Source organism: Herpailurus yagouaroundi, unplaced genomic scaffold (genome assembly GCF_014898765.1).
Source record: "Herpailurus yagouaroundi ecotype Mexico unplaced genomic scaffold, PumYag 77, whole genome shotgun sequence".
Classification (NCBI taxonomy): Eukaryota; Metazoa; Chordata; class Mammalia; order Carnivora; family Felidae; genus Herpailurus; species Herpailurus yagouaroundi.
Window position 1 is genome coordinate 11,216,490 of NW_024412388.1, and position 11,203 is coordinate 11,227,692.

Sequence of the window (11,203 nt, forward strand, 5' to 3'; positions counted from 1 at the left end):
ACCGACTGCGCCACCCAGGCGCCCCACGCTGTCTGTTTTCATTGTCGCTGGGCATTCCAACCAAGATTTCCTATGTAGGTTCTTGTAGGGAAGCTAGCTCTTCTCACCCTGAAATGATTTTGGATGCGGTCTCAGAGCACATTTAAGGCCCCTGTCAGCCACTGGCACAGGCCTCAGGAGGTGGTTTTTATACCTCCCGAGTGAAGAGAGCTCCACAGATGGGCCTAGCAGCCCCTTCCTTTAAAATCCACCCGGAATCTTCTCTCAGTCCCTGAGGAAGACAGGATGGCTATTCTGGCCCCTATTTGACAGATGGGGAAACCGAGGGTCATAGAGTAAGTGGCCGAGCTGAAACCTGACCATCCACCAGCCCCCTTCCCAACCCCCCCCCCCCACCCAAGGGCATGTGTCCTCATGGTTGGAGTGCAAAACTTGCAGGAAATAGGGCTGGAATTTGAAGCCTGTTGGAAAAAACCCTTCAAGCTACGATCCCATGTACAGTACGCAGAAATGTGGCAGAGGGAGATTCTTGGGGGGCAACTAGTGGGAACCTGCTCAGAAATGGGGAGAGGGCTTTTACAGGGATACAGGAGTGCGTGCGTCAGAAAAACCAAGGGCTGAGAGGAGGTCTGGCCTCAAAAGGGAACCGGTAAGCCTCAGGTCCCAGGCATCATCTCCCTACCGCACCCCTTCTCTGCGTCTCCCTGTACCTGCTCATCTCTACTTTCTCCAGTCATATGTGATGGGAAGAGATGACCTCACCATTTCCCTCTCCCTGGCCCCAGCTTAAAGGACCGACTCAGGGAGCAAGTAGCATCTCAGAGCCGATACCCCCAAATCCTGGGTGTGATCATCTGAAAAGCACAGCCCGTGCCAAGCATCCAATCAACTGTGACCAGGGACAGCGTCACACGAGGTGTCGGGGAGGAGGGGCAGTGCTCAGAAAAGACCTAGACAGACCCCTCCAACATCAGAGACGTAAGACACAGGCACTTAGGTGACAGCTTTCCAGGAGACAGAGATTCCATCACAATGAATGTGCCCATCATAAGAAGCTCGTAGTTTTCAAAACCACAAAACTGTAAAAAAGGGGGAAATGTTAGTTGTATATCTGGAAGCGTGCACAACAAAACATTGTGATACTTACCTTCGGGTAGTGTGATCACGGTGAATCGTTTTAGCTTCTTTTTTCTTTCAAGTTTATTTATTTTTGAATGAGAGAGGGCAGAGGAGGGGCAGAGAGATAGGGGGACAGAGAATTTCAAGCGGGCTCTGCACTGACAGCAGAGAGCCAGACGCGGGGCTCGAACTCACAAACTATGAGATCATGACCTGAGCCAAAGTCGGATGCATAACCGACTGAGCCACCCAGGTGCCCCTCACTTTAGTTTCTTTTTATGTATCTCTGTCTCTCCCTCCCTCCCTCTCTCCCTCTCTCTCTATAATTATTAATATATATATATATACATATATAATAGTATATATATAATAGTATATTAGTATAGTATATAGTATATTTTTTTTGTATTATATATATTATTTATATATTTTATATAATATATATATTATATATATATATTAGTATATATATATAAGTATATATTAGTATATATATATTATATATAGTAATAGTATATATAGTATATATATAGTATATATAATAATACATAATATTAATAAATATAATATATATAAATATGATTAATATATATCATGTATTTTTACAGCAAACATTTTTCTTTCAGTAAAAAAAAAAAAAAAATCATTTGAGTGGAACATTTTGACACCTTGCCCCAATTACAGAATCTGTGCATGTGTTTCTCTTGTCATTGAAGGTTGGAGCCAGAAAAGCCACCCAAAAGATGGACCAAGAAAGGGAGACACCGAAGGGAGAAACATCCAGCAAATCCAGCCAGAGCCTTCTGTTTTCCAAGCCCGGTAGCAGGAACTAGAAATGCCATCCCGTCGGGCCTTGCGTGATGCTCCGTGAGTCCCATATGTGACCCTTCTGTGTCAAAATAGTAAGATGCTTTTATAGGACTTTAAAGGTTGTTACCCCAGTATGTTGCTTCCTAGACTGATATTTGCGCGATGCTGTATTTTGGAAGGTGCAGGGAGAGGGGTTCTTTTTGAAATTACTTACGCGGGTATTCACCCTCAGGCGTACGAAAAATGTAAGTTGGAAGCAGACTCCTAGGCCCGGCGGACACAGTTCTGGGGTTCCACCTTTGAGTCGTGAGGTACCCACACATCCACCTCCGCAGAGCTCCAAGAAACCCACAGCTGGCAAAACGCAAGACCGGTCCTGGGGCCACAGGGCAGAATGCCAGCCTCAGGTCTGAGGCTGTCTGTGGTACAGCACATTCATATTGAGTTTATTATAATAAGATGAGCGTGCCCAGTTGTCTTACCGCGTCTGTAATAATGTGGCACTCTTCTCCCCTAACCCCCCCCCCCAAACTCTGGGAGGTAAATTGTATCATGATCCCCATTTTACAGATGCAGAAGGCCCCAGAGAGGTTAAAGTGCCTGTCTAGATTCACAAGTGGGGCCTGGACCCCGGTTTCTGATTCCCCTCCCATACTGCCCGTTCTGCTCTCCCAGTTTGTCAGGAGCCAGTCACCCAGGACAGACCAAGCACCCAGGCGCCCCAGGGCACACACTGCCCAGGGGGACACACCCCTTTTTCGCAGGGTTTGGAGAAACCCTCATTTTTCTTGCTCCCGTGTTCTGCCCTCTCTCCGTCCATCTGTCCGCTTGCTGCCTCTCTGGTGTGGCCGGGACAGCCAAACAAAATGGGAGGAAGAGCCAGAAGTCACGAATGCCATTTCTTTTTTTTATTATTATTATTTTTAAGAAGCCACAATAAAAATATTTTGATATTTTAAAGCCAAACGGATTCTTTATACCGATCAAACCCGGAAGGAGATAGGGTATGTTCTTTGTGTGATATTCCACTGAAAGCACATCTTATGCAGGGCTAGGAGCTAAAGACAGTGAGAAAGGTATACCTGACCTTAAAAATACTCCCGAAGATCCTGGAAATTTTCCATAAAGAACATGGTATGACTTACACTGTACCACATCCCCAAAGTCCAAAACACGTTTTTCTCTAGCACCAGAAAAGATCACTTAGGCAGCGGTTCAAGTAGCTGGCTCATGTCTGGAAGCCAAATCGTGTGGGAAAAGATGTTTTTGTTGGTTGCACGTGTGTATTTGAATTTGCGTAAGGTAAACGCAATGTATGACTTCACTGTATTTTACGCCGTCTGAGGACACGTTAATTTTTACCCTATCACATTACAGCCCACGATGGCAATCTCTTCTCTCCACTCCTCGAACTAGATACACCATTTTGAGGGTGTCTCCCTGAAAACGCACCCCCACCCCCTCCACCAATCAGATTTGCCCTACCTGATGCGGTTCTTTTGGCCACACCCTATTGGCTGAGCAGTACATCCCCAAGCCAGGCCAGACCAATCAGCTTTCTCTTCTAACTCAAGCTGGGCTAATGCTATCTTTGCCATTGGTGCTTGAAAGATGGCCACTGGGATGCCACGCAGATCGTTCCTTAACGGCACTGGAGCTGAAAGTCGATGCAGTTCCAGGGCTGGAGTGGCCATTTCCCCACTCGTGCTCAGAAAAACAAAAACCAGCCTTCAGAAGAAGGGTGGGGGTAGATACACAACAAGAAAGACAAGAAACCAGGACTCCCAGAGAGACAGTGACACGGACACCACAAGCCCCCTAGTCATCGCCTTCCTCTACCGTATGGGCTGAAGCCTGAACGCCTTGATTGCACAGCCTCCCTTGCAACTAGAGCTGGCCATGTTGTTCAGTTCTGGCCAATGACCTGTGAGCCAAGGCCCGTGGGGAGGACTTACCTTCTGTAATAAAAGGCAAGTCTCCACTAGGAAAGAGTATTTTGCCCTTTGTCCCTTTGCCTTGTCTCCTTTTTCATCCCTGGAGCTCAGGCTTGGAGCTGGAGCGGCCATCGTGGGCAACGTCAGGCAACGGGCAAGAGGCCGGCGCTCACCTCCAAGGACAGAGGAGTGAAGGACGAGGAAGGCCTGGCAAGTGCCTGGCGGCCGCCCTGAACTCCACGCCGTGCCTGCATTGCCTCCCTCTGTACCTGCTGCCGTGTCACACAAACCCCTGTTTGAGCCACCGCAGGCAGGCGCACCCGTTTGTGCCATGGAACAAACCGCTCAAAACTTAGTGATGGAAAATGACAAAGATTTATTATTTCTCGTGGGTCCGTGTGTCGAGCCATGATTCCACGGCACTTGTACTGATCTGGGCTGGCTTGGCTGCAGTTGGATGGTTTAGGGTGACCCCACTTACATGCCTGGTCGCTGGTAGGCAAGTTGGGTTAAGGGGGTGGCTCCCATACAGGGGCAAGTTTTGCACCCCTCCCCGCAGGGAACACTAGGGCAACATCTGGACACAGTTTGGGTTGTCACGACTGGAGGGGTCCAAGGATGCTGCTGAACGTCCCAGAGTGCACAGAACGGCCTCCCCACGGCAAAAACTCACTTGATCCAAAGTGTACCAAGAATGAGAAATTCTGGCCTAGAGAGGCCTCAGCCGGGACCTTTTGGTTCCGTTTGTCATGGCCTCTCATCACTGAGCAGGCTAGACCAGGCCTTTTCACAGGGCGGTGGGCACGCGTTCCCAGAGCAGCAGGAGAGAGCAAGCCCCAAAGCACAAATACTTATCAAGTGTCTGTGCCTGGTGTTGGTTAGCATCCCATCAAACAAAAGCAAATCACACGGCCAGAGTCATTTTGGGAGGGACTCCAAATTTTTACAGTCTGCCCACATTCGGTTTTCTGTTATTTGAAGCTGAAGGCATTCCAAGGACACAGACTGATTACCTTGATTGCTGACGACTGTCTGGTTCCCAGTTTTTTTGGGGGGGAAGGCCAATTTCAATGCCTGCCCTTGGGTTCCACTAGGACCCTTTGTATCACTTAAGATTCTTTGGGTGCCAACAACAGAAACCTCCTGTAGCTCACTCCCGCGGAAAGGGAGTTTACTCACAGAAAATGAGGAAGCTTAAGAATCAAAGGACAAACAAAGCAGAAGAGGCAGGGCGGTCAGGAGCCGGCTTTTCTTCCCCCATGGATGCCCGCCTTTCCCTTCCGCTGGTTTGACTTTCTGTTGTTTGCAACCAACATCTCCTTTACCGAGACACTGCCTCCACTGGTGGCTGGGAGAAGCTGCCTGCAGCCTCTCCCCCGGGGTAGAGGGTACCTGCGGTCCCCAAAGCCTCCCAATCTTCTGGTCCCCCAAGAAGCTAAGGCAAACAACTTCCTTCCACCCTCGCCGATGGTGGCCTGTTTGGATTCTTGGATTCGTGACTTCACAGATAAGATGCCCTTCTCTAGCAGCTTTTGGCAAAGCCACCCATGCCTGCTGCTGTGAAAACCAGAGTCATGAGTGTCTGCAGAAAAAAATAGCTTCCAGATCTGCATTCCAAAGCGTGCTCCTGGTGAGTTGGAATGGTTTCCAGTTTTTCTGGGTCTTAGGAATGAAACTAACGAGGAGAGGAAACCCCAAACCCGCTAATGCTAACGTACGTGTCCCCCTGTTTCGTGCTGAGGCCTCCTGACACAGGAGGTGGGGCGCCCAGGGAGGGCAGGCCGTTTCGGCGCATCAAACCTGCGCTCGCTTCCGTCAAGATGTGCCATTTGCGCCCGTGTGCTCGGTGTCCTAAGCTATTTGGGGCCAATTCATGACCCCACGCGCCTGCTTTGGTTTTTCAACATGTTGTTCCCCCAGGAACCCTCCACGACGCCTCTGCCTGTATCCCATGGCAGGAAGCAGTAGAAGGCCCCCCATTTTGAGTTTCCTCTCCTCTTGAGACTGTTGCTTTCGTTACTAAGACCCTACGCTATTGGAGGCAGAAATTTTATCTTCCGTATGACTGCGGCGTTATCGTCATAGAAATCAGAAGGGCTGTTTGATAAATCACTTTTTAATTTTTTATTTAATTAAAAAAATTTTTTTTAACATTTATTCACTTTTTTTTTTAATTTTTTTTTTCAACGTTTATTTATTTTTGGGACAGAGAGAGACAGAGCATGAACGGGGGAGGGGCAGAGAGAGAGGGAGACACAGAATCGGAAACAGGCTCCAGGCTCTGAGCCATCAGACCAGAGCCCGACGCGGGGCTCGAACTCACTAACAGCAAGATCATGACCTGAGCCAAAGTGGGATGCTTGACCGACTGAGCCACCCAGGCGCCCCTGTTTGTTTGTCTTTAGATTCCACTTCTGTGTGAAAGCTTATGGGTTTTTTTCTGTCTTAGTCTGACATATTTCGCTCAGCATAATACCTCTAGGTCCATCCACATCGTCTCAAAAGTGGTGATCCCACCCTTTTCGCGACTGTGTAATATTTTGTTATATATATATATATATATATATATATATATATATATATATATACATATATATATATATACATATCATCTACTGATGGACACTTAGGTTGCTTGTCTTGGCTATGGGAAATAATACTGCAGTAAACATAGGGATACAAATATCTTTTTGATTTAGTGTTTTCATTTTCTCTGGGTAAATACTCAATAGTGGAATTTTTGAATAACGTGGTATTTCTGCTTTTAATTGAGGAACCTCCATACCGTTTCCACAGTGGCTGCACCAATTCACATTCCCACCAACCGTGTACCAGGGTACCTTTTCCTCCTCACCAATACTTTGTTATTTCTTATCAGCCATTCTAGCAGGTGGCAAGTGATATCTCATTTTTGTTTTGATTTGCGTTTCCCTGATGATGAGTGATGTTAAGCATCTTTTCATGTGTCTGTTGGCCATCTGAACGCCTCCTTTGGAAAAATGTCTATGCAGGTCTTCTGCATTTTTTAATTACATAGTTTATTTTTTTAATGTTTATTTTTGAGAGAGACAGAGACAGAATGTGAATGGGTTGGGGCAGAGAGAAGGAGGCACAGAATCCGAAGCAGGCTCCAGGCTCCGAGCTGTCGGCACAGAGCCCGACGTGGAGCTTGAACTCACGAGCTATGGAATCGTGACCTGAGCTGAGGTCGGACGCTCAACCGACTGAGCCATCCAGGAGCCCCCTACATAGTTTATTTTTTAAGTTTATTTGTTTATTTTGAGATAGAACCAGAGGGGAAGGGGCAGAGAGACAAGGGGACAGAGGATCCAAAGTGGGCTCTGTGCTGAGGGGCAGAGAGCCCGATGCGGGGCTGAAACTCACAGACCATGAGATCATGACCTGAGCCACCCAGGCGCCCCTAGAGAGTTGTTTTGTTTTGTTCTGTTTGGTGTTATGTTGTGTAGGGTTCTTTATATATTTTGGGTATTAACCCTTTAAAGGATATGTCATTTGCAAATATCTTATTTAGTAGATTGCCTTTTTGTTTTGTTGATTCCTTTGCTGTGCCAAAGCTTTTTATTTTGGTGTTGTCCCAATTGTTTATTTTTGCTTTTGTTTCCCTTGCCTCAGAAGTTGTGTCTAGAAAGATGTTGCTACAGCTGACGTCAAAGAAATTACTGCTTGTGCTGTCTCCTAGGATTTTTATGGTTTCAGGTTCCACGTTTAAGACTTTAATCCACTTTGAGTTTATTTTTGTGTAGGGTGCTAAAAGGTGGCCCAATTTCTGGGGCACTTGGATGGCTCAGCCAGTTAAGCATCCAACTCTTGGTTTCAGCACAGGTCATGATCTCATGGTTCATGGGATCAAGCCCCACGTCAGACTCTGTGCTGACACTGCAAAGCCCGCTTGGGACCCTCTCTCTCTCCCTCTCTCTCTCAAAAATAAATAAAATAAAATAAATTTTAAAACGTGGTGCAGTTCCATTCTGTTGCATGTAGCTGTCTGGTTTTCCCAACACCATCGTTGAAGAGCCTGTCTTTTTCCCATCGTACATTCTTGCCTCCTTTGTCATAGATTAATTGGCCGTATGCTCATGGGTTTATTTCTGGGCTCTCAATTCTGTTCTTTTGACCTGTGTGTCTGTTTTTGTGCCAGTACCACACTGTTTTGATTACCACAGCTTTGTAATGTAGTATGAAATCTGGGATCGGGATACCTTTAGCTTGGATTTTCTTTCTCAAGATTGCTTTGGCTTTTGTGGTCCCATACAAATTTTAGTATCATTTGTTCTAGTTTTATGAAAAATGCTGTTGGTATTTTGATAAGGATTGCACTGAATCCCTTAGACTGTTTTGGGTAGGGGCACCTGGGTGGCTCAGTCAGTTAAACGACCAACTTCGGCTCAGGTCATGATCTCATGATTTTTTTAAAAATTTTTTTTAATGTTTACTTATTTTTGAGACAGAGAGAGACAGAGCGTGAATGGGGGAGGGTCATTCAGACCGTGAGATCATGACCTGAACCAAAGTCAGAAGCTCAACCGACTGAGCCACCCAGGCGCCCCAACGATTTTTTAGTTCAAACTCCACATCGGGCTCTGTGCTGACAGCTCAGAGCCTGGAACCTGCTTCGAATTCTGTGTCTCCTTCTCTCTTTGCCCCTCCCCCCCCCTCAAAAATAAATAAACATTTTTTAAAAAGATTATTTGGGGTAACGTGGAGATTTTAACAATATTCTTCCAATCCCTGAGCGTGGAATATTTTTCCATTTGTATCATCCTCAATCCCTTTCATCAGCATTTTATAGTTCTCAGAGTAGAGGTCTTTCACTTCTTTGGTTAGGTATTTTATTATTTGTTTTCTTCATCTCTTTTGTGGTTAAACAACCAGCCTCCATTCCTTCAGGCAGCACATACTGGGTACCTACTATGTGGAACCACATAGTGGCTAGACCTCGTGGCCTTGACCTTGGCTGCCCCTTCATATTCTGATCTGCTGCTCTCCTGGAGAGGAGCTAGACTCATTAACTTACTGGGTATGTTTCATGGGAGAGTTCACCTTTGATGTCCACACCCTCTTTTGGGGCTTCCTATGGGATTACCGCTGGGCATTCTGTACAGAGAGCTGCCTGCAGCGATGACCCTCTCCCGGGAGTTTCTTTGTCCCTTTCAACAGTTGAAGTTCAATAGCTAATAATAGCAAACTTTTTTATACTGTCCTTGCCAACCATCAAACACTCACGGTGCTAAGCACAGTCCAGACATTATCCCACTTAGTGCTGGCTGTGTGTATCACTCCTGTCTTACCTGTGAAAGCGATGAGTAAGGAAGGAACTCGCCCCAGAACAAGAGCCTCAGAACCCAGACGTCTTACTCTTAACTGCTCTAATATATCCCTTTCCTCAGGGAAGTCCAGAAACCAGCTGGTTCTTTATCAGAGACGATAGGGTCGGCAAGCTTTTTCTGTAAAGGGCCAGACAGCAAAAACCCTTTTCCTGTAAAGGGCCATTCACTTCAGGGACCACCGAGTCTCTGTCACCACTATTCAACTCTGCCATCGCGGCATGATCTCTAAACAAATGAGCGTGGCTGTGTCCTAATAAAGCTTTGTTTATAAAAGTAGTCAGTGGGCCAGATTTGCCCATCTCTGTGTTAAACTCTCCCCCAGACTAGATTATTAACATCGGTGTGGCTCTTCCCTGCCACTTGACTCCCAGGAAGTCGGACTATCATCATGTCTGTCACTGAGAGCATTTTGAGATTTTTACCATGCACCACACACTAAACACTTCAGACACATTTTCTCATTTAATCCTCTCAAGTGCTCTGGGACGAGATAGTTATTGCCATTTTATAGACAGTGCAACTGAGGCCAGAAAGGCAGAGGAACTTACCCGAGGCCACCCCCCTGGGATGTTCAAACCCAGTTCCTAGCCACGAAACCACACCACCTTTCACAGTTGGAGCCCGGCAGCTGGAGAGAAAGGAGTTTTTCCAGTGAGTCTGTAAGACCTGCCTTCTGCAGGACCAGACCTGAGAGAATGATGTCTTCAGGACATGCCGCTTCCTCCAGGCATCTGGGTTTATCAGCCACCTCCTGAAAGAGCCATCTGCTTTCCTCAGTTAATACCCTAGGTCAGGTGCCCCTGGCCCACGCACTATGCTCTCCCTTTCAGTTGACATTGCCTATCTCTACACTGCTAATTTTATGATTTCCCTTACAAGTCTCCCAAATCCTCGGGTGCCCCTGCAGCAGTCACATGCAGTGTTTATCTGTTCCTTCCAATTTGTTTCTTCCACCTTATCTGCTGAGCAGAGAACTGATAAATGACCAAGGACCAGCAGGTCACCGGGCCCCGATCCCTCTCTGATGCCGCTGACGCTAGGGCACAGACACTTGAGAGGCTTGTTTTTCAAGAGCTCCTGCTAACTTTTGTGTTGAGTCATGTGGATGCAGAGAAGTGTCATTTTAGCAGCTTCTCTTTCTTGGCAGTGACCTTGAGACCTAAAAATGGGCCACCGGATGCTCTGGAGGGGACACTGAGAAAATGCCTCGTCTGCCCCAAGCCCGCAGGCAGAGCATGCCATCATGCATTCATCCGACCACGAGTTCTCATAGCACCTGGGTGGCTTGGTCGGTTAAGCATCGGAGTCTTAGTTTCAACTCAGGTCATGATCTCACGGTTGTGGGATGGAGCCCCGTATTTTGGCTCTGAGCTGACAGCATGGAGTCCGTGTAGGATTCTCTCTCTCCCCCTCTCTCTGCCCCTCCCCCTCTTGTGTGTGTGTGTATGTGTGTGTGCACGCACGCTCTCCAAATAATAAATAAGTAAACTTAAAAAAAAAGAAAAAGATTTCTCCAGCAGTATCTTGGACCAGGCACCACGCTGGGCACTGAAGAGCCAAAGTTGACCCAGACAGACAGGTCCTTTGCCCCAGGAGGTTGTGTCAGCCGTGGGGAGGGGGGTAAAGGGTGTCAGACACTTTACGAACAACTTCGTTGTGGGTTGTAACAAGTGCTACAGTCCAGCTCAAACCGTCGTCACCTCTCTGTCCCCCAGCGTGGTGTCCAGCAAATCTCACTCTTCCAGCTGGGCACCTCCCTCCCCTCCACCCTTTGCCAGTGACCAAAAGAATTCCAGGACCAGAGCCTGGTGCCCAATACACTTAATAGGTCTTGATTGCCTGGATGGAGATTCACAGAGTGGTATGAAAGTCGAAATCAGCTGCCCAGAGGTGCAGCCTTACTGGGTTTTAACCACAAGACACACACACACACACACACACACACACTCACTCACTCACTCACTCGCTTGGAGACTTTACAATAGGGCTGGC

The 11,203-nt window shown here is 47.2% G+C and overlaps 1 protein-coding gene across 1 annotated transcript in view; it reads left to right on the top strand.

Moving 5' to 3' along the window:
* Positions 1 to 2,063, top strand: part of LOC121027835 (forkhead-associated domain-containing protein 1) — a 92,442-nt gene extending 90,379 nt beyond the window's left edge. The window contains exon 29 of the mRNA XM_040471520.1: positions 1,836 to 2,063. Coding sequence (XP_040327454.1) covers positions 1,836 to 1,952 — 117 coding nt within the window. The 3' untranslated portion in view covers positions 1,953 to 2,063. The remainder of the gene's footprint in view (positions 1 to 1,835) is intronic.
* Positions 2,064 to 11,203: the final 9,140 nt, after the last annotated feature.